At 45.1% G+C, this 22,987-nt stretch overlaps 1 protein-coding gene across 3 annotated transcripts in view; it reads right to left on the bottom strand.

The window, feature by feature from the left end:
• Positions 1 to 719: 719 nt before the first annotated feature.
• LOC139583259 (nuclear receptor coactivator 2-like) overlaps positions 720 to 22,987 on the bottom strand; it is a 242,172-nt gene continuing 219,904 nt past the window's right edge. Inside the window, exons 16-22 of one of the 3 annotated variants that reach the window (XM_071414135.1) lie at positions 21,067 to 21,373; positions 20,600 to 20,757; positions 16,843 to 16,920; positions 15,633 to 16,128; positions 8,132 to 8,315; positions 6,578 to 6,764; positions 720 to 1,325 (exon numbers count right to left, since the gene is read on the bottom strand). In XM_071414135.1, coding sequence (XP_071270236.1) covers positions 1,314 to 1,325; positions 6,578 to 6,764; positions 8,132 to 8,315; positions 15,633 to 16,128; positions 16,843 to 16,920; positions 20,600 to 20,757; positions 21,067 to 21,373 — 1,422 coding nt within the window. In that variant the 3' untranslated portion in view covers positions 720 to 1,313. The remainder of the gene's footprint in view (positions 1,326 to 6,577; positions 6,765 to 8,131; positions 8,316 to 15,632; positions 16,129 to 16,842; positions 16,921 to 20,599; positions 20,758 to 21,066; positions 21,374 to 22,987) is intronic. The other 2 variants (XM_071414136.1, XM_071414137.1) reach the window with 2 other exon arrangements.

Genomic DNA, 22,987 nt, shown 5'->3' with positions numbered 1-22,987 from the left:
GGCCTACAGTAACTCTGCGTCAATAACCAAGTGGGAAAGTGGTATTTACCACATATGACTGGGAAAAATCCTCTTGAACGCCCCTCAAACTGGCGGTAAACTCATCCATCATCCCTGAGCTCCTCCTTTTCCCACATGCTGACCTCTGACGTCACCTACAAAAGGAAACGACCTCGATAACAGCATTTTTATGGCAGTTAAATGCAACAAAACATTATTTATAAAAATAAATCTATTAAAAAGGTTTTTGAACACTATAATTTGTTTTACAAAGCTGTACTTTTTAGTTGATGGTTTGACGCAGCTTGTTGGCCATTAGCCAATTAGCATTTCTCAACGAGAAACTGGTATGTCCACCTTTCCACTTAGTTATGAACGTAGCGTTAGTCACACTAAGGGGACTGCAGGCTGGACAGACAGACAGAGACTGGCTCATGGGTTCTCCTTTAGAGAGGCGTTAGGCGTTTTAGGCTTGCCTCCCTAAACTCTGTGTAGTGCGGTACTTTCGGCCAGGGCCCTGGCTCTAGTCGAAAGAAGTGCATTACGTAGGGAATAGGGCGCCATTTGGGATGAATCCAATAGAAGTCCCATCTTTGACCTATCCCCCTCTCCCCCCCTTCACCCCTGGCTACTCTCCCCCTCTCCCCCCTTCACCCCTGGCTACTCTCCCCCTCCCCCCCTTCACCCCTGGGTACTCCCCCCCCCCCTTCACCCCTGGGTACTCTTCCCCCCTTCACCCCTGGGTCCTGGGTGAGCCTCCCAGTAGGGGTAGATACGAGGCACAGTTAATGCCAGGTGGGTGAGGTGGGTGAGGTTGGAGAACGGGTTGGGCTGGGTAGAGCTGGGTCAGGACACTGCCAGGTGGGTGAGGTTGGAGAACGGGTTGGGCTGGGTAGAGCTGGGTCAGGACACTGCCAGGTGGGTGAGGTTGGAGATCGGGTTGGGCTGGGTAGAGCTGGGTCAGGACACTGCCAGGTGGGTGAGGTTGGAGATCGGGTTGGGCTGGGTAGAGCTGGGTCAGGACACTGCCAGGTGGGTGAGGTTGGAGAACGGGTTGGGCTGGGTAGAGCTGGGTCAGGACACTGCCAGGTGGGTGAGGTTGGAGAACGGGTTGGGCTGGGTAGAGCTGGGTCAGGACACTGCCAGGTGGGTGAGGTTGGAGATCGGGTTGGGCTGGGTAGAGCTGGGTCAGGACACTGCCAGGTCCATTCAAAGAGCCGTTGGTTGATTGGTTGGTTGAAGATGAACCAGCGAGCTCATTGGATCCTGGGTATTAGCATCAAGGTGCTGGTTGGCTGAACACTCCACCAGGGTCAGCAGTATTTCTGTAAACATATGAAGACAAAGAAAGAGAGTGGTTTCACATACACTTACTACACACATTTCACATACACTTATTACACACATTTCACATACACTTATTACACACATTTCACATACACACATTTCACATACACTTACTACACACATTTCACATACACTTATTACACACATTTCACATACACACATTTCACATACACTTACTACACACATTTCACATACACTTATTACACACATTTCACATACACTTATTACATACACTTAATTACATACATTTCCCATACACGTATTACATACATTTCACATACACTTATACATTTCCCATACACTTATACATACATTTCCCATACAATTATACATTTCCCATACACTTATTACATACATTTCACATACACTTATTACATACATTTCACATACACTCATTACATACATTTCACATACACTTATTACATACTTCTTACATGCCCATCCAATTCACACACACTCAGATAGATTGATCAAATTGTTATTTCACGATAAAAACTCACCTCTCCACACAGTTGACCAAGTGGAGATGAACAGAGTATCAACCCTCAACATAATCACCTCTATACTCACACTAATGGTCGACGGCTTTGAATAATTAACATCATTTAAGTGCCAGTATAATTTCGATAGCTTGGCGTTGGAATAAATCAAGTGATTTTAAACGTAACAGCCTGAAGTGCTCACAGACAATCAAACTGTCTGCTGCTGCTTGGTTAAATATTCATACTGGGTTAATAGACTTAAAAGCAACAGAAGAGGCCAACAACATTATATTCTGACTCTTTACTGACCATGAGCCAGACCCCCCCCCCCCAAATTGGGCCGTCGCGGTCACTTGGGGTGACGATGTCTCATTGTAATTGTTTTTAAGGTCAACGTCCCTAAAGTTGGAAAATGTGTGATAGCAGTGCAGCAATGGATTTGTCACCCTATGACAAACAATGTCAGTATTCACCAAGTCACTACTCACTTATACCCTTTAAAGGGATAGTTTGGGATTTTGTCAAATATACACCCTTTATCTACTTCCCCAGAGTCAGATGAACTCCTGGATACCATTTTTATGTCTCTGTGTCCAGTACGAAGGAAGTTAGAGGTAGTTTCGCAAGCCAATGCTAACTAGCATTGCGCTAACACTAGTTAGCAATTGTGCTAGCGCTAGTTAGCAACTTTCGTCAAACTGCATGCAGAGACAAAAATGACAAAAATGGTATCCCACGAGTTCATCTGACTCTGGGGAAGTAGATAAAATGGCCTCATTGCCAAAATCCAGAAGTATCCCTTTACTTGTATATCATTGGAAAGCTTAGATTCTCACAGCTATCGATCAGACATTTTCAGAATGTTTAGATCAACAGAACTTTGGCCTTTGACCTCTAGGGTATATTTAATTTAATTATTTTTTATTTCACCTTTTTTTAACCAGGTAGGTCAGTTGAGAACAAGTTCTCATTTACAACTGAGACCTGGTCAAGATAAAGCAAAGCAGTGCGACACAAACAACAACACAGAGTTACACATGGAATAAACAAACGTACAGTCAATAATACAATAGAAAAATCTGTATACAGTGTGTGCACATGAAGTAAGGAGGTAAGGTAATAAATAGGCCAATAATGGTGAAGTAATTATAATTTAGCAATTTACACTGGAGTGATAGATGTGCAGATGAGGATGTGCAAGTAGAAATACTGGTGTGCAAAAGAGCAGAAAAACAAATGTGGGGATGAGGTAGGTAGTTGGTTGGATGGGCTATTTACAGATGGGCTGTGTACAGGTGCAGTGATCTGTGAGCTGCTCTGACAGCTCACGCTTAAAGTTAGCGAGGGAGATATAAGTCTCCAACTTCAGTGATTTTTGCATTTCGTTCCAGTCATTGGCAGCAGAGAACTGGAAGGAAAGGCGGCCAAAGGAGGAATTTGCTTTGGGGGTGACCAGTGAAATATACCTGCTGGAGCAAGTCCTACGGGTGGGTGTTGCTATGGTGACCAGTGAGCTGAGATAAGGCGGGGCTTTACCTAGCAAATACTTATAGATGACTTGGAGCCAGTGGGTTTGGTGACGAATATGTAGCGAGGACCAGCCAACAAGAGCATACAAGTCGCAGTGCTGGGTAGTATGGGGCTTTGGTGACAAAACGGATGGCAAGTTAGAACCGTCCAGAGTATTGATGCTATTCGGGCGGGCGGGTGCGGGCAGCGATCGGTTGAAGAGCATGCATTTCGTTTTACTAGCATTTAAGAGCAGTTGGAGGCCACGGAAGGAGTGTTGTATGGCATTGAAGCTCGTTTGGAGGTTTGTTAACACAGTGTCCAAAGAAGGGCCAGATGTATACAGAATGGTGTCGTCTGCATAGAGGTCGATCAGGGAATCACCAGCAGCAAGAGCAACATCACTGATATATACAGAGAAAAGAGTCGGCCCGAGAATTTAACCCTGTGGCACCCCCATAGAGACTGCCAGAGGTCCGGACAACAGGCCCTCCGATTTGACACACTGAACTCCATCTGAGAAGTAGATAGTGAACCAGGCGAGGCAGTCATTAGAGAAACCAAGGCTGTTAAGTCAGAATTACCTGTATTAAATGGCTTTAAAAAGGAAACCCTGATAGATTTTAAACTTTGTTTGACAAGTGGTTCTGAAAGGCCATTAAATGACCTTTCAAATTGTATATAATATAACAAACTTTAAAAGCACCAGCAACCATTAATTAAAATAACAAATCGCCCATATTGTGCCTTTGGCCGAATGTTGAACGCTTAATGATGTATTTCCATGTCATTGGACAGCTATGTTTTTGGAATGGGTGAATTCTGGGATATCTACAAATCTTTGTAAAACCTTGTTCTACCTGTGTGTGTGAATTGTGGTGCTTTCATCACCAACGTTAAAATGCAAAAACACACAACTGTCCCATTACATGGAATTATATGTCTAAGCTTCCAACATTGTAATTTCAATGGCACTATATGTAAAAATATATTTTTTAAACAAAAGTTATAGCTGGTGTTTTCAAATTAAATTATATATACATTTTGAAAAGGTAATTTTATGACCTTACAAAACCACTTGGAAAACAACATTTCTTAAAGATAATGTATACAGGTAATTCTGATATGTGCCCTAGAGGTCAAAGGTCAAAGTTCTGTTGAACTGAACATTCCCAAAACGTGTCTGATGGATAGCTGTGAATTTAAGCTTTCCAATGACATATGATTAAAGGGTATAAACGTCAGCGATAACCCTCTGATGGACAGTCCACACGGACCTGCCCTTTAAAAACACAGGGTACGTCCCAAATGCCACCTAAAAGTAGCGTACTATATAGAGAATAGGTCGCCAATTTGGGATGCAGACCCATTTTGTGTACTACTCAAGTCTGGCCACTACTAAGTGCACACGACTACTAATTACATCATCGTCGTCGTCATCTCAGCCTGGGTCAAGCCCCATAACTTTAGCATTGTTACATCATAAAGCTAATTAGACTAAATTATTCACGAGACGTCGTAGGGAGAAAGGGGGCAATTAAGTATACATGCCTAGGCAGGGCGGGCAGAAACTGCACCCTAAGTGGCACCCTTTTCCATGTAGTGCACTACTTTTGACCAGGACCCCACAGGTAATAGGTTGCCATTCGGGATATACCCTGGGTCTTGCTATTAGGCATTCCTACTTGTAATGCTTTTATCCTATACGGGACCGTATCCCCATTTTCCTGTTTACTACTAAACTCCTTGGCGTTGGTTTAGAACCAGTTAAGACTTGAGCTTTATCACCACTATGTTATGTCATGATAGGGCCACTCACAGCGGTCTTCTCCAGGGGGGGGGGGGTCATGGAGTTTACTTGCACCCTCATTAGACCCCTACTATTGTCTATGAGCTGTATACTGTATGCATGTTTACATACAGTGCATTCGGAAAGTATTCAGACCCTTACACTTTTTGCACATTTTGATACGTTAAATCCTTATTCTAAAATGTATCAAATCTTTCCCCCCCCCCCCTCATCAATCGACACACAAAATACTCCATAATGACAAAGCGAAAACAGGAAATTCTAAAACAAATACCTTATTTACATAAATATTCAGACACTTTGTTATGAGACTCGACATTGAGATCAGGTGCATCCTGTTTCCATTGGTCATCCTTGAGATGTCCAACTGTGGTAAATTCAATTGATTGGACATGATTTGGAACGGGACACACCTGTCTATATAAGGTCCCATAGTTGACAGTGCATGTCAGAGAAAAAACCAAGCCATGAGGTCAAAGGAATTGTCCGTAGAGCTCCGAGACAGGATTGTGTCGAGGCACAGATCTGGGGAAGGGTACCAAAACATGTCTGCAGTATTGAAGGTCCCCAAGAACACAGTTGCCTCCATCATTCTTAAATGGAAGAAGTTTGGAACCACCAAGACTCTTCCTAGAGCTGGCCGCCCGGCCAAACTGAGCAATCGGAGGAGAAGGGCCTTGGTCAGGGAGGTGACCAAGAACCCGATAGTCACTCTAACAGAGCTCCAGAGTTCCTCTGTGGAGATGGGAGAACCAGCCAGAAGGACAACCATCACTGCAGCACTCCACCAATCAGGCCTTTATGGTTGTGGTCAGATGGAAGCCACTCCTCAGTAAAAGGCACACGACAACCCGCTTGGAGTTTGCCAAAAGGGTCACTATGCACTTCACAAGTCTCAAAAACAATGATAGACAGCTTAAAATAATGAACAAGTAATATATTTTTGCTGATTAACGTAACAGATTACAGTTACATGATTGTTTTGTTAATCTGTTACATGTAATCCATTTCTCCCCAACCCTGCACATCAGGTAACTGATGCAGCAGTAGAATCAGATTAAAAAAACACCTTACGGAACAGCAGGGACTGTGAAGAGACAGACAGACAGACAGACAGACAGACAGACAGACAGACAGACACGCACAGAGACACACGTACACATGATAACATACACACTATACACACACACGTACACATGGATCTGGTGTTGTAGATAAGTGGTAGTAGAGTGGAGGCCTGAGGGCAAAGACTCAGAGTGTTGTGAAATCTGCTGTGAATGTTTTGTAATGTTTTCAAAATTGTATAAATGCTATAATTTTGCTGGACAAATACAAGTATTAGGAAAGTGTTCCTGGTATACATACCCAGGGTATGTTTCTAATAGTTATAACTGTTTATGAATGGTTATGTGTGCTTTATGTAGTGTACCGGTTCTTGTCCCATGGAGGTAATCTCAGGTGAGGTGACGTCCATCTGTCCAGCCATCTGACCCATGCTGGCGTTGGTTGCCATGGAGACGTTGTGGTTCATTCCGTTGCCGTTGTACATTGCCGCGCCCCCGTTAGTCTGCTGCTGCTGGGTGAACTGGGTAGGAGACTGCTGAGTACTGAACATACTGGAGAGAGAGAGAGAGGGACAGAGAGAGAGAGAGAGAGAGAGAGAGAGAGAGAGAGAGAGAGAGAGAGAGAGAGAGAGAGAGAGAGAGAGAGAGAGAGAGAGAGAGAGAGAGAGAGAGAGAGAGAGAGAGAGAGAGAGAGAGAGAGAGACAGAGAGAGAGAGAGAGACAGAGAGAGACAGAGAGAGACAGAGAGAGAGAGAGAGACAGAGACAGAGAGAGTGAATGTGAATGTGAGTGACAGATGATGGTTTATACTCAACTATAGAGAATGAGTAGCCTTGTGGTTAGTGCCCTGAGATCCTTTCCTGGTTGAGTCATACCAAAGACTGTATTAATGGAACAAGGAACTCAGCATTGTGGAACTCAGGATTAAGGACGTGGAACTCAGCATTGTGGAACTCAGCATTGTGGAACTCAGCATTAAGGACGTGGAACTCAGCATTGTGGAACTCAGCATTAAGGACGTGGAACTCAGCATTGTGGAACTCAGCATTAAGGACGTGGAACTCAGCATTGTGGAACTCTGCATTAAGGACGTGGAACTCAGCATTGTAGAACTCAGCATTAAGGACGTGGAACTCAGCATTGTAGAACTCAGCATTAAGGACGTGGAACTCAGCATTGTGGAACTCAGCATTGTGGAACTCAGCATTAAGGACGTGGAACTCAGAATTGTGGAACTCAGCATTGTAGAACTCAGCATTAAGGACGTGGAACTCAGCATTGTAGAACTCAGCATTAAGGACGTGGAACTCAGCATTGTGGAACTCAGCATTAAGGACGTGGAACTCAGCATTAAGGACGTGGAACTCAGCATTGTGGAACTCAGCATTGTGGAACTCAGCATTGTGGAACTCAGCATTAAGGACGTGGAACTCAACATTGTGGAACTCAGCATTAAGGACGTGGAACTCAGCATTGTGGAACTCAGCATTAAGGACGTGGAACTCAACATTGTGGAACTCAGCATTAAGGACGTGGAACTCAACATTGTGGAACTCAGCATTGTGGAACTCAGCATTGTGGAACTCAGCATTAAGGACGTGGAACTCAACATTGTGGAACTCAGCATTAAGGACGTGGAACTCAGCATTGTGGAACTCAGCATTAAGGACGTGGAACTCAACATTGTGGAACTCAGCATTAAGGACGTGGAACTCAGCATTGTGGAACTCAGCATTAAGGACGTGGAACTCAGCATTGTGGAACTCAGCATTAAGGACGTGGAACTCAGCATTAAGGAGGTTATTGGGCGTCCTGTCCAGGGGGTGTAGCTACTAGTCAATATGTTCCATCTTTACAAGCTCTGATTATTAACAGTCACTCTGTGACGTGCCCCCATCTCACCCTTCTCCACCGCTCACCTGTTCCCTCCCATGTTCCCCTGCGGGGGCCAACCGTTTATGTCAGGCAAGCCCTGGAATGCGGCATTGCCCTGGCCCTGCTGTTGCATTATGGGAGACTGGGCGTGGACCATCCTGGGGGACAGCAGGGGACTCTGGGGCGTGGTGGGTCCTCCAAACCCTCCGTCAGGCTGCTGGGACATACCTGGTGGGGTTAGAGGTCAGGGTTAAACGACATACAGCTCTGTGTTAAGTGCTAGAGTTCTACTTTAGAATATCTCTTCTGACCCGTATAAATGTGTACATTTACAATAGTAATCTATAGGGTGAAGTTAGCAGCTGTAAATACAGGTATAATTAATTCATACAGGTGCTTCTACACCTGCATTGCTTGCTGTTTGGGGGTTTTAGGCTGGGTTTCTGTACAGCACTTTGAGATATTAGCTGATGTACGAAGGGCTATATAAATACATTTGATTTGATTATTATAGAGCACGTAAAGTCACAAACACAATGCCCATACACACACTGAACATAAAACAACTAAATGATTGAAATAGACATCAGTTATTATTATCTGTTTGGTAGAATACAATGTCCTTTAAATAGTTGACCTATTACGCGTTTAACCACAAAGTCAAAAACAGTTTTGATCAGGGTCATGGGATACGGGTGTAGGGTTTAGGGAGTGTACAGGCATTAAGGAGGGAGTGAGGACTACATGCAGGTTAGTGTGTGTCTCAAATTGCAACATATTCGTTCCACTATGTAGGTAAAAGGGTTCCATTGTGTGAGCAGTCAAAGAGGGGTAGGGAGAGGAGGAACGAGAGGACGAGGGAGACTGGTGAGAGAGAGGGAAGAGAGGACGAGGGAGACTGGTGAGAGAGAGAAGAAGGGTAGGGAGAGGAGGAACGAGAGGACGAGGGAGACTGGTGAGAGAGAGGGAAGAGAGGACGAGGGAGACTGGTGAGAGAGAGGGAAGAGGGGTAGGGAGAGGAGGAACGAGAGGACGAGGGAGACTGGAGAGAGAGAGGGAAGAGAGGACGAGGGAGACTGGTGAGAGAGAGAAGAAGGGTAGGGAGAGGAGGAACGAGATGACGAAGGAGACTGGTGAAAGAGAGGACGAGGGAGACTGGTGAGAGAGAGAGAAGAGAGGACGAGGGAGACTGGTGAGAGAGGGAAGAGAGGACGAGGGAGACTGGTGAGAGAGAGGGAAGAGGGGTAGGGAGAGGAGGAACGAGAGGACGAGGGAGACTGGAGAGAGAGAGGGAAGAGAGGACAAGGGAGACTGGTGAGAGAGAGAAGAAGGGTAGGGAGAGGAGGAACGAGAGGACGAAGGAGACTGGTGAAAGAGAGGACGAGGGAGACTGGTAAGAGAGAGAGAAGAGAGGACGAGGGAGACTGGTGAGAGAGAGAGAAGAGAGGACGAGGGAAACTGGAGAGCGAGAGAGAGCGAGAGGGAAGAGAGAACGAGGGAGACTGGAGAGAGAAGAGTGGTAGGGTGAGGAGGAACGAGAGGACGAGGGAGACTGGTGAGAGAGAGAAGAGAGGACGAGGGAGAATGGAGAGAGAGAGAGAGGGAAGAGAGGACGAGGGAGACTGGTGAGAGAGAGGGAAGAGGGGTAGGGAGAGGAGGAACGAGAGGACGAGGGAGACTGGAGAGAGAGAGGGAAGAGAGGACAAGGGAGACTGGTGAGAGAGAGAAGAAGGGTAGGGAGAGGAGGAACGAGAGGACGAAGGAGACTGGTGAAAGAGAGGACGAGGGAGACTGGTAAGAGAGAGAGAAGAGAGGACGAGGGAGACTGGTGAGAGAGAGAGAAGAGAGGACGAGGGAAACTGGAGAGCGAGAGAGAGCGAGAGGGAAGAGAGAACGAGGGAGACTGGAGAGAGAAGAGTGGTAGGGTGAGGAGGAACGAGAGGACGAGGGAGACTGGTGAGAGAGAGAAGAGAGGACGAGGGAGAATGGAGAGAGAGAGAGAGGGAAGAGAGGACGAGGGAGACGAGAGAGAGAGAAGAGGGGTAGGAGAGGAGGAACGAGAGGACGAGGGAGACTGGTGAGAGAGGAAAGAGAGGACGAGGGCGACTGGAGAGAGAGAGAAGAGGGGTAGGGAGAGGAGGAACAAGAGGACGAGGGAGACTGGAGAGAGAGAGAAGAGGGGTAGGGAGAGGAGTAACAAGAGGACGAGGGAGACTGGAGAGAGAGAAGAGGGGTAGGGAGAGGAGTAACAAGAGGACGAGGGAGACTGGAGAGAGAGAGGAAAGAGAGGACGAGGGCGACTGGAGAGAGAGAGAGAGAAGAGGGGTAGGGAGAGGAGTAACAAGAGGACGAGGGAGACTGGAGAGAGAGAGGGAAGAGGGTCTTTATTTTGATGCGCGACAACATATGGGATTATCTGGGAGAATAAGGAAATTATAAATACGATTTATGCCCGATTCAATATTGATCTAATAGATATGAAACAATGGGAATGTCTCTAATTACCAGTCATATGGGGCCAGTAACCGAAAGGACGCAGGTTCGAATCCCCGAGCAGACTAGGTGAAAAATCTGTTGATGTGCCCTTGAGAGCAAGGCACTTAACACTAATTGCGCCTGTAAATCCCTCTGGATAAGAGAGTCTGCTAAATGACTCACTACTGTAGTATCTCTGGATAAGAGCGTCTGTTAAATGACTCACTACTGTAGTATCTCTGGATAAGAGCGTCTGCTAAATGACTAACATGTACATGGTAACATCAAGCAGCCTAAGACCCAATGAAAATATGCAAACGGCACTGTAACATTCAGTGATGTTTAAGGGAATGCAGCACTACCATGTAAAGGGAATCTAGTTTATATATATAATGTCTATATATAGTATAGATGTATAGATGCTGCCCTCTAGTGGAATTCATGTTTTATGGCCTAAATCATGGGTTCTTAAACTATGGGTCAGGACCCAACGTGGGCCCTGGGCAGATGAGAGGTGGGATGCGAGTTTTGAGAATACATCTATAATCTTCAATTTGGGTTGTTGGAGGAAGATTTTGCGTCACGAGAGGACGGTACATTTTGAATTTGGGTCTCAAGCTGAAAAAGTTTAAGAACCTCCCCCCCCTCCTCCTCATTGGACAAGAGGAATATGATTGTACAGTCGTAGGAAAATTGAGACAGTTATTGATTATTGTCTAAATGAATTATATTTTAGTTGACTATTTGATTGATCATTATTTTAATGATATCTTATATAAGAAGTATTTTATGTTTTTGTATTAATCTATTTGTTATCAATGTAGTGGTCAGTACAACACTTGTAATGCACCGCTATGTGACTGGACACTAGTCCAGAGCGATTAGCGCTTTTTTTGAAGTCGGTTTCAAATTCTAAAATTAAATAAATGTTCCCTCTATATCTGACATAACCATGTGTGTGAAGCGTATACCTGTGAATACACTGTGTTGACCCTGCCCACGGCATTAAAATGTTTTAATAAACTAGCATTTAATAAGTCAATGCATTCTTTAAAACATCTCTCTCTAATTTCATGCTTGTAACATCGTCAGTAGGTAACCATAGTAACTTCAGAGGGGAGAGGCAGCCTACACAAACACACATTGGCAGGCAGACGCCAGAAATACGTTTCTGAGTGACAGAGTGAGGGCTTTGCATAGGTGAAAAAAAATATATATACCCAGTATGTAAAATACCGTTATTAACCGGTTCCCATTCTTTTAAAATCACGGTTCTGTTCCGGAACAGTATAGATCACTTTCGTTTCGGGTTCTGTTCCTCAAATAATTTCATTATTTTCTGGTTTTCGGTTTTGTTCCCTGAACAGGTTACAATCCTTGGTTTTCGATTTCGGATTCGATAATTTTCTAAAACATTAAATACACTATGCATTATGTGGGTTGATTGCTTGCTATAACCCAGAATAAAACAATTAATAAAGAGTCACATGACGGTAGAGATGGCCCATTACTGCTTATCACTTACTAACCATCATTTATTCACATTATTTTAATAAAATAATGCTGTTTTTTTTGGGTGACTTTATTATTTAATTCCAAGTCATCATCTCATCTCTAAAGCGCTGCATTCTCTTTCACATAGAAGGCATTAAAATAAACACAGACCGGACGAGTAGGCGCACAATGGATTATGGTCATTGTAGTTAATTACTACGTTTTCTGCGCTAAACTTGGTAGAACATTGGCCTGTTGGAAACTACAACTCCCTACTACATCGCACAGTTCCGGCTGGATCTGATTTATCTCTAGAGAAACTACAACTCTCTACTACATCACACAGTTCAGACTGGATCTGATTTATCTCTAGAGAAACTACAACTCCCTACTACATCACACAGTTCAGTCTGGATCTGATTTATCTCTACAGAAACTGTGCAATGTGGCATTGAAATAGAATTAAAAAAATTGAAATGTTGGTTAATCGCTCAGCACACACACACACACACACACACACACACACACACACACACACACACACACACACACACACACACACACACACACACACACACACACACACACACACACACACACACACACACACACACACACACACACACACACACACACACACACACACACACACACACACAAATCTTGGGCGGTATCCAGACGTCCAGACCATCATACATTTCCTTCTGCCATTTTCGGTGAGTGTGGACATTTACCAGCCGAAAGTGAACAAGAGAAATTGTGCAAATTAACCAAGTTATGCGACATGCTTGTCTGAAGGAAAAGAAGAATGGAGAGGAGGAAAACAGAGCCAGTAGAAAGCACAGGGGAAAAGTACGGTTTTACCAGTTTAGTACACAAGGGGGCGCCAAAAACACACACCAAAAAAAGCCCATTGGGCGTCTACTACCAGAATGCTAACAAAATGAGCACTTATAATAGTGAATTTCCATGGAGGCCAGTAGGAAGCACAGGGGGAAATGGCAGCTGTACAGATAACTCCAGGGACCCTTTGACTTCTCAAACGCGGCAGAAAGCTAACAATCCATCTCCTTATTAATTCAGCCACTTACTTAGATAACTAACAAGTAGCCATTTACACAGCTGGAGAGTATGGCTCATCTAGGACCGTTCTAACATACAGGGCATTGGGAAAGTATTCTAGACCCCTTGACTTTTTCCACGTATTGTTACGTTACAGTCTTATTCTAAAATCGGTTAAATAAATAAAAATCTTCATCAATCTACACACAATACCCCATAATGACATCACAATACCCCATAATGACATCACAATACCCCATAATGACAAAGAGAAAACTGGTTTTAACTTATTTTTGCAAATGTATAAAATAAACAAAAAACAGAAATACCTTTATTTACATAAGTATTCAGACTCTTTGCTATGAGACTTGAAATTGAGCTCAGGTGCATCCTGTTTCCATTGATCATCCTTGAGATGTTTCTACAACTTGCTTGGAATCCATCTGCAAATTAAATTAATTGGACATGATTTGGAAAGGCACACACCTGTCTATAAAGGTCCCACAGTTGACAGTGCATGTCAGAGCCAAAAACCAAGCCATGAGGTCAAAATAATTATTTGTTGAGCTCCGAGACAGGATTGTGTCGAGGTACAGATCTGGGGAAGCGTACCACAAAAATGTCTGCAGCATTGAAGGTCCCCAAGATAACAGCGGCCTCCATCATTCTTTAATGGAAGAAGTTTGGAACCACCAAGACTCTTCCTAGAGCTGACCGCCCGGCCAAACTGAGCAATCGGGGGAGAAGAGCCTTGGTCAGAGAGGTGACCAAGAACCCGATGGTCTCTCTGACAGAGCTCCTCTGTGGAGATGGGAGAACCTTCCAGAAGGACAACCATCTCTGCAGCACTCCACCAATCAGGCCTTTATGGTTGAGTGGCCAGACGGAAGCCACTCCTCAGGAAAAGCCCACTTGGAGTTTGCTAAAAGGCACCTAAAGGACTCTAAGACCATGAGAAACAAGATTCTCTGGTGTCATGAAACCAATATTGAACTCTTTGGCCTGAATGCCAAGTGTCAAATCTGGAGTAAACCTTGCACCATCCCTACGGTGTAGCATGGTGGTGGCAGCATCATTCTGTGGGGATGTTTTTCAGTGGCAGGGTCTGGGAGACTAGTCAGGATCGCGGCAAAGATGAACGAAGCAAAGTACAGAGAGATCCTTGATGAAAACTTACTCCAGAGCGCTCAGGACCTCAGACTGGGGTGAAGGTTCACCTTCCAACAGGACAACGACCCTAAGCAAACAGCCGAGACAACACAGGACTGGCTTCGGGACAAGTCTCTGAATGTCCATGAATGGCCCAGCCAGAGCCCGGACTTGAACCCGATTGAACATCTCTGGAGAGACCTGAAAATAGCTGTGCAGTGACGCTCCCCATCCAACCTGGCAGTGCTTGAGAGGATCTGCAGAGAAGAATGGGAGAAACTCCCCAAATACAGGTATGTCAAGCTTGTAGCGTCATACCCAAGAAGACTCGAGGATGTAATCGACGCCAAAGGTGCTTCAACAAAGTACTGAGTAAAGGGTCTGAATACTTATGTAAATGTGATATTTCCCTTTTTTTTATATATATATTTGCAAAAATACCTGAAAACGTGTTTTTGACTTGTCATTATGGGGTATTGTATGTAGATTGATAAGGGAAAAAAACGATTTAATCAATTTTAGAATAAGGCTGTAACGTAATAAAATGTGGACAAAGTCAAGGGGTCTGAATAGTTTCTGAATGCACTGTATCTGATGACAAACATTTAGTGGTGAATTGCATGTAGGGTAACTTCATCACCTCGTGTGTGTGTTGCACAACAGAGAGACTAACCAATAGAAATACTGTAGAACTCTGTGGACTCACCAGCTCCCACTTCCTCTTCACAACAAACACGTGACTGGCTCAACTGTTCTGGGGAACTATGATAAGCTACATAATGCAAAATGATGTGACCGGTGAAATGAAGAACGCAATCTGCTTGATCTCTTAGCGTATTGCACAAGTTGACTGTAGGTATTTATTTAAAGTATATTGGATGCAGCCTCCCGAGTGGCGCAGCGATCTAAGGCACTGCATCGCAGTGCTAGAGGCGTCACTACAGACCCTGGCGCAGCGGGCTAAGACATTGCATCGTCACTACAGACCCTGGATCGATCCCAGGCTGTGTCCCAGTCGGCCGCGACCGGGAGATCCGTGAGATGTTTCCTCCGACACGTTGGTGCGGCTGGCTTCCCGGGTTAAGGGGGCAGTGTGTCAAGAAGCAGTACGGCTTGGCAGGGTTGTTTCGGAGGACGCATGGCTCTCGACCTTCGCCTCACCCGAGTCCGTACGGTAGTTGCAGCGATGAGACAAGACTGTAACTACCAATTGGATATGATGAAATTAGGGGTAAAAAGTCAAACAAACAAATAGTATATTGATGATATGTGAATACCCCGGTATATACGGTATATACGGTATACCGACCAACCCTAACACACACACACACGGGTTATGGTTAGTGGGTTATAAAGCAGTAGTACCTGAGTTTGGGAACTGAAAGGCACTGAGCTGCTGTATATGAGGGCTGACTACAGCCCCAAACTGTCCTGCACCCGCCATCATCATCATCATCTGGGAGGAAGGAGAGCCATGCAGGGTGCGGAGAGAGGAGGGCAGGCAGGGGGAGAGGGGGGAGGAGAAGGGGCTGGTAGAGGGGTGAGGAGGAGGGGGTGAAGCCAGGGCTGGGCCTGTACTGGTACCGTAGCTGGGTGGGAAGGGGAACTGCTGGGGGTTGGTGGTCTGGGGGATCCGGGGGTTAATCAGCCCTCCTGATAGGCCACTTGCAGCAGCTGCGGCCATGTTGGCGGCGGCCATATTGGGAGGTAGGTTGAGTCCCTGGGCTCTCATCACCATGTTCCTCTGCTGCTGCTGTTGTTGTTGATGTTGTTGTCTCTGGTGCTCCAGTTGTCGCTGTCTGAGATGGTTACTGAGCAGCTCCCGCTGCCGCTGGGCTAACATCTGAGCATTGATGGTCCCCTGGAGGGAGAGGGGGAGAAAGGGATTTAACTAAATGTTTCTTACAAAAAGGTTATGTAAATTACCTGGTTGGGTTGTTGGACTGTAGAGGTTCATGTTGATATATAATCCCAGTTACCTGGTTGGGTTGTAGAGGTTCATGTTGATATATAATCTCAGTTACCTGGTTGGGTTGTTGGACTGTAGAGGTTCATATTGATATATAATCCCAGTTACCTGGTTGGGTTGTTGGACTGTAGAGGTTCATATTGATATATAATCTCAGTTACCTGGTTGGGTTGTAGAGGTTCATATTGATATATAATCCCAGTTACCTGGTTGGGTTGTTGGACTGTAGAGGTTCATATTGATATATAATCCCAGTTACCTGGTTGGGTTGTTGGACTGTAGAGGTTCATATTGATATATAATCCCAGTTACCTGGTTGGGTTGTTGGACTGTAGAGGTTCATGTTGATATATAATCTCAGTTACCTGGTTGGGTTGTAGAGGTTCATATTGATATATAATCTCAGTTACCTGGTTGGGTTGTTGGACTGTAGAGGTTCATGTTGATATATAATCTCAGTTACCTGGTTGGGTTGTAGAGGTTCATGTTGCTATATAATCCCAGTTACCTGGTTGGGTTGTTGGACTGTAGAGGTTCATGTTGATATATAATCTCAGTTACCTGGTTGGGTTGTAGAGGTTCATGTTGATATATAATCTCAGTTACCTGGTTGGGGTTGTTGGACTGTAGAGGTTGGTTCATATTGGACACGCCACTCATCTGGTTCATCATTGGCTGTCGGTTCTGAGGAGAAAAGGTTAACAGGCATGATAACAATAAATACTTTGAAAGGAGTAGCTAGCCTACTAGCTGACTAAACAATGATGATACATTCATTTGTATAATTCCCTGTCATTCTACTGATTAACCAGCAGAGCCAGTGCACCAAGACCAACTTGCTATTCAACCATTATAGGCAAACATCAAACCCACAGTGATAACCTGCCAAAACATCAAACCCACAGTGATACCAGCCAAAATATCAAGCCCACAGTGATGACCTGCCACAATATCAAACCCACAGTGATAACCTGCCAAAATATCAAGCCCACAGTGATAACCTGCCAAAATATCAAACCCACAGTGATAACCTGCCAAAATATCAAGCCCACAGTGATAACCTGCCAAAATATCAAACCCACAGTGATAACCTGCCAAAATATCAAGCCCACAGTGATAACCTGCCAAAATATCAAACCCACAGTGATAACCTGCCAAAATATCAAGCCCACAGTGATAAACTGCCAAAATATCAAACCCACAGTGATAACCTGCCAAAATATCAAGCCCACAGCGATAACCTGCCAAAATATCAAGCCCACAGTGATAACCTGCCAAAATATCAAACCCACAGTGATAACCTGCCAAAATATCAAACCCACAGTGATAACCTGCCAAAATATCAAGCCCACAGCGATAACCTGCCAAAATATCAAGCCCACAGTGATAACCTGCCAAAATATCAAACCCACAGTGATAATCTGCCAAAATATCAAGCCCGAAGTGATAACCTGCCAAAATATCAAGCCCACAGTGATAACCTGCCAAAATATCAAGCCCACAGTGACAACCTGCCAAAATATCAAGCCCACAGTGACAACCTGCCAAAATATCAAGCCCACAGTGATAACCTGCCAAAATATCAGGCCCACAGTGACAACCTGCCAAAATATCAAGCCTACAGTGATAACCTGCCAAAATATCAAGCCCGAAGTGATAACCTGCCAAAATATCAAGCCCGAAGTGATAACCTGCCAAAATATCAAGCCCGAAGTGATAACCTGCCAAAATATCAAGCCCGAAGTGATAACCTGCCAAAATATCAAGCCCGAAGTGATAACCTGCCAAAATGTCAAGCCCGAAGTGATAACCTGCCAAAATATCAAGCCCACAGTGATAACCTGCCAAAATATCAGGCCCACAGTGATAACCTGCCAAAATATCAAGCCCACAGTGATAACCTGCCAAAACATCAAGCCCAAAGTGATAACCTGCCAAAATATCAGGCCCACAGTTACAACCTGCCAAAATATCAGGCCCACAGTGATAACCTGCCAAAACATCAAGCCCAAAGTGATGACCTGCCAAAATATCAAGCCCACAGTGATAACCTGCCAAAATATCAAGCCCACAGTGATAACCTGCCAAAATATCAAGCCCGAAGTGATGACCTGCCAAAATATCAAGCCCGAAGTGATAACCTGCCAAAATATCAAGCCCGAAGTGATAACCTGCCAAAATATCAAGCCCGAAGTGATAACCTGCCAAAATATCAAGCCCGAAGTGATAACCTGCCAAAATATCAAGCCCGAAGTGATAACCTGCCAAAATATCAAGCCCGAAGTGATAACCTGCCAAAATGTCAAGCCCGAAGTGATAACCTGCCAAAATATCAAGCCCACAGTGATAACCTGCCAAAATATCAGGCCCACAGTGATAACCTGCCAAAATATCAAGCCCACAGTGATAACCTGCCAAAACATCAAGCCCAAAGTGATAACCTGCCAAAATATCAGGCCCACAGTGACAACCTGCCAAAATATCAGGCCCACAGTGATAACCTGCCAAAACATCAAGCCCAAAGTGATGACCTGCCAAAATATCAAGCCCACAGTGATAACCTGCCAAAATATCAAGCCCACAGTGATAACCTGCCAAAATATCAAGCCCGAAGTGATGACCTGCCAAAATATCAAGCCCGAAGTGATAACCTGCCAAAATATCAAGCCCGAAGTGATAACCTGCCAAAATATCAAGCCCGAAGTGATAACCTGCCAAAATATCAAGCCCGAAGTGATAACCTGCCAAAATATCAAGCCCGAAGTGATAACCTGCCAAAATATCAGGCCCACAGTGATAACCTGCCACAATATCAAGCCCACAGTGATAACCTGCCAAAATATCAGGCCCACAGTGATAACCTGCCAAAATATCAGACCCACAGTGATAACCTGCATTCTGTACCTTTCCCCAGACTGTGTTCTGTCTAAGCTGTGTGTGTTTTGTGTGTGCGTGTAATTTGTGTGTGTGTTTTGTGTGTGTGTGTGTGTGTGTTTGTTTTTTGTGTGTGTGTTTTGTGTGTGTGTGTTTTGTGTGTGTTTGTGTGTCTGTTTTGTGTGTGTGTGTGTTTTGTGTGTGTGTTTTGTGTCTGTTTTGTGTGTGTCTGTTTTGTCTGTTTTGTGTGTGTCTGTTTTGTGTGTTTTGTGTCTGTTGTGTTTGTGTGTTTTGTGTCTGTTTTGTGTGTGTGTGTGTGTGTGTGTGTGTGTGTGTGTGTGTGTGTGTTTAGTGTGTGTGTGTTTAGTGTGTGTGTTTAGTGTGTATGTGTGTGTGTTTTGTGTGTGTTTTGTGTCTGTTTTGTGTGTGTCTGTTTTGTGTGTGTGTGTGTGTGTGTGGTGTGTTTAGTGTGTATGAGTGTGTGTGGTGTGTTTTGTGTGCATGTGTGTGATGTGTTTTGTGTGTATGTGTGTGTGTGGTGTGTTTTGTGTGTATGTGTGTGGTGTGTTTTGTGTGTGTGGTGTGTTTTGTCTGTCTGTCTGTCTGTCTGTCTGTCTGTCTGTCTGTCTGTGTCTCTGTCTGTCTGTGTGTTTGTGTGTTGTGTGTGTGTTTTGTTTTGTGTGTGTTGTGTGTGGTGTGTGTGTTTTGTGTGGTGTGTGTGTTGTGTGTGTTTTGTGTGTCTGTCTCTGTTCTGTCTGTCTGTCTCTGTTCTGTCTGTCTGTCTCTGTTCTGTCTGTCTGTCTCTGTTCTGTCTGTCTGTCTCTGGTCTGTCTGTCTGTCTCTGGTCTGTCTGTCTGCGTCTCTGTCTGTCTGCGTCTCTGTCTGTCTGCGTCTCTGTCTGTCTGCGTCTCTGTCTGTCTGCGTCTCTGTCTGTCTGCGTCTCTGTCTGTCTGCGTCTCTGTCTGTCTGCGTCTCTGTTTGTGTGTTTTGTGGTGTGTTTTGTGTGTGTGTGTGTGTGGTGTGTTTTGTGTGTCTCCGTCTGTCTCCGTCTGTCCGTCTGTGTCTCCGTCTGTCCGTCTGTGTCTCCGTCTGTCCGTCTGTGTCTCCGTCTGGTCTGTCTGCGTCTGGTCTGTCTGCGTCTCTGTCTGTCTGCGTCTCTGTCTGTCTGCGTCTCTGTCTGTGTGTGTTGTGTGTTTTGTGTGTGTGTGGTGTGGTGTGTTTTGTGTGTGGTGTGGTGTGTTTTGTGTGTGTGTGTGTGTGTGTGGTGTGTTTTGTGTGTCTCCGTCTGTCTCCGTCTGTCCGTTTGTGTCTCCGTCTGTGTCTGTGTCTCTGTCTGTCTGTCTGTGTCTCTGTCTGTCTGTCTGTGTCTATATCTGTCTGTCTGTGTCTCTGTTTGTCTGTCTGTCTCTGTCGGTCTGTCTGTCTCTGTTCTGTCTCTGTTCTGTCTCTGTTCTGTCTCTGTTCTGTCTCTGTCTGTCTGTCTCAGTACCTGTTGTACCTGTAGCCGGTGCTGCAGCTGTAACCTCAGTGTATTAGGCTGGTTAGGAAGCACCCCTTGGGGCCTCAGCCCTGGTCGTTGCTGCATCCTCATGATGGGGTATCCTGGTCTGGGGCCCATCTGGCCAGCCATGGGGTGGAAGCCTTGCCCTGGGGGTAGAGGTGGGGGGGGGGGAATCCATTCAGTTGAGAATCGATTAGTTGAGAATCACGATTACTCTGAGCCAAGGTAACGATCATACATTTTTTTAAAGTTATAATTTTCTCATGGCTCTCTAGTCTCTCTGCAGCAACAATATAGTGATGTTCAGAATATCAAATCGCAATAAGACATCGCAGTGTCGAATTGCAATACATGTAAAATCGTGATATACAAATCGCAATATGGATTGAATCGTGATCCGCGTAACGTGATAATATTGAATTGTGAAGTCCCTGATTGCCAATTCCCAGCCCTACCTGTGGGGTCCTGCATGGGTCTGCCGGGCCCAGGGCCGTGGTATCCTCTCTGGGCTAGATGGGAGCTGGGTGGGGGGTCCTGCATGGGTCTGCCGGGCCCAGGGCCGTGGTATCCTCTCTGGGCTAGATGGGAGCTGGGTGGGGGGTCCTGCATGGGTCTGCCGGACCCAGGGTCGTGGTATCCTCTCTGGGCTAGATGGGAGCCGGGTGAGGGGTCCTGCTGGTGCTGCTGGCCGTACACTGGAGGCTTCTGGTCCAACAACATGGACGGGTCTGAAGAGAACTGGTCGTGATCTACAGACTGACCCTGGAGAAAGACAGGAGGCGAGAGGATACAATGTATTTAGACATGCAGAAAATACAGAGAAAATAAAGAACGAGAGAAAAAAAAGAACGGGAGCAGAGCAATGGAGGCTCCACCGAGGAGGAAGGGGAGGACCATCCTCCTCAGTGAATTTCATAAAAAAATATATTTTTTAAACATTTAAAAAGTTATCCTTTTTAGATACTAAATATATTCACGTCACCAAATAATTTATAACACTGTTGCAATGAAGGTCTACAGTAGCCTCAACAGCACTCTGTAGGGTAGCACCATGGTGTAGCCGGAGGACAGCTAGCTTCCGTCCTCCTCTGGGTACATTGACTTCAATACAAAACCTAGGGGGCTTGTGGTTCTCACCCCCTTCCATAGACTTACACAGTAATTATGACAACTTCCGGAGGACGTCCTCCAACCTGTCAGAGCTCTTGCAGCATGAACTGACATGTTGTCCATATAATCAAAGGATCAGAGAATGAATCTAGTACTGAAAGCATAAGATACCTCTAGCTAGCACTGCAGTGTATAACATGTGGTGAGTAGTTGATTCAAAGAGAAAGACAATAGTTGAACAGTTTGAACAAATACATTTCTTCAAAAATGAAGGAGAAGCGAGAGAGAGAGAGAGAGGTTGTCTTTTCTTTTCACTTTCAGTTTCACTTACTTAGCTAGCAAACGCAGCTCGCTAGTTTAGCCTACTGAAACAACCTGCTCAAGCAGAGGGATGCTACGTTATCTAGCTGGCTATAACAGAGGGATGCTATGTTAGCTAGCTGGCTATAACATAGGGATGCTATGTTAGCTGGCTGGCTATAACAGAGGGATGCTATGTTAGCTAGCTGGCTATAACAGAGGGATGCTATGTTAGCTAGCTGGCTATAACAGAGGGATGCTATGTTAGCTGGCTGGCTACAACAGAGGGATGCTATGTTAGCTAGCTGGCTATAACAGAGGGATATTATGTTAGCTAGCTGGCTATAACAGAGGGATGCTATGTTAGCTAGCTTGCTATAACAGAGGGATGCTATGTTAGCTAGTTGGCTATAACATAGGGATGCTATGTTAGCTGGCTGGCTATAACATATAGATGCTATGTTAGCTAGCTGGCTATAACAGAGAGATGCTATGTTAGCTAGTTGGCTATAACATAGGGATGCTATGTTAGCTGGCTGGCTATAACATATAGATGCTATGTTAGCTAGCTGGCTATAACAGAGGGATGCTATGTTAGCTAGCTGGCTATAACAGAGGGATGCTATGTTAGCTAGCTGGCTATAACAGAGGGATGCTATGTTAGCTAGCTGACTATAACAGAGGGATGCTATGTTAGCTAGCTGGTTATAACAGAGGGATGCTATGTTAGCTAGCTGGCTATAACAGAGGGATGCTATGTTAGCTAGCTGGCTATAACAGAGGGATGCTATGTTAGCTAGCTGGCTATAACAGAGGGATGCTATTTTAGCTAGTTGGCTATAACATAGGGATGCTATGTTAGCTAGCTGGCTATAACAGAGGGATGCTAAGTTAGCTAGCTGGCTATGACTTTCCAACACAACACTGGTACTCTTCCAAGTCAAGGTAAGGCTTTAGGTTTTACTA

This window comes from Salvelinus alpinus, chromosome 8 (assembly GCF_045679555.1).
Source record: "Salvelinus alpinus chromosome 8, SLU_Salpinus.1, whole genome shotgun sequence".
Classification (NCBI taxonomy): Eukaryota; Metazoa; Chordata; class Actinopteri; order Salmoniformes; family Salmonidae; genus Salvelinus; species Salvelinus alpinus.
The sequence above is the reverse complement of the archived record's forward strand: the minus strand, read 5'-3'. Positions and strand labels throughout refer to the sequence as shown.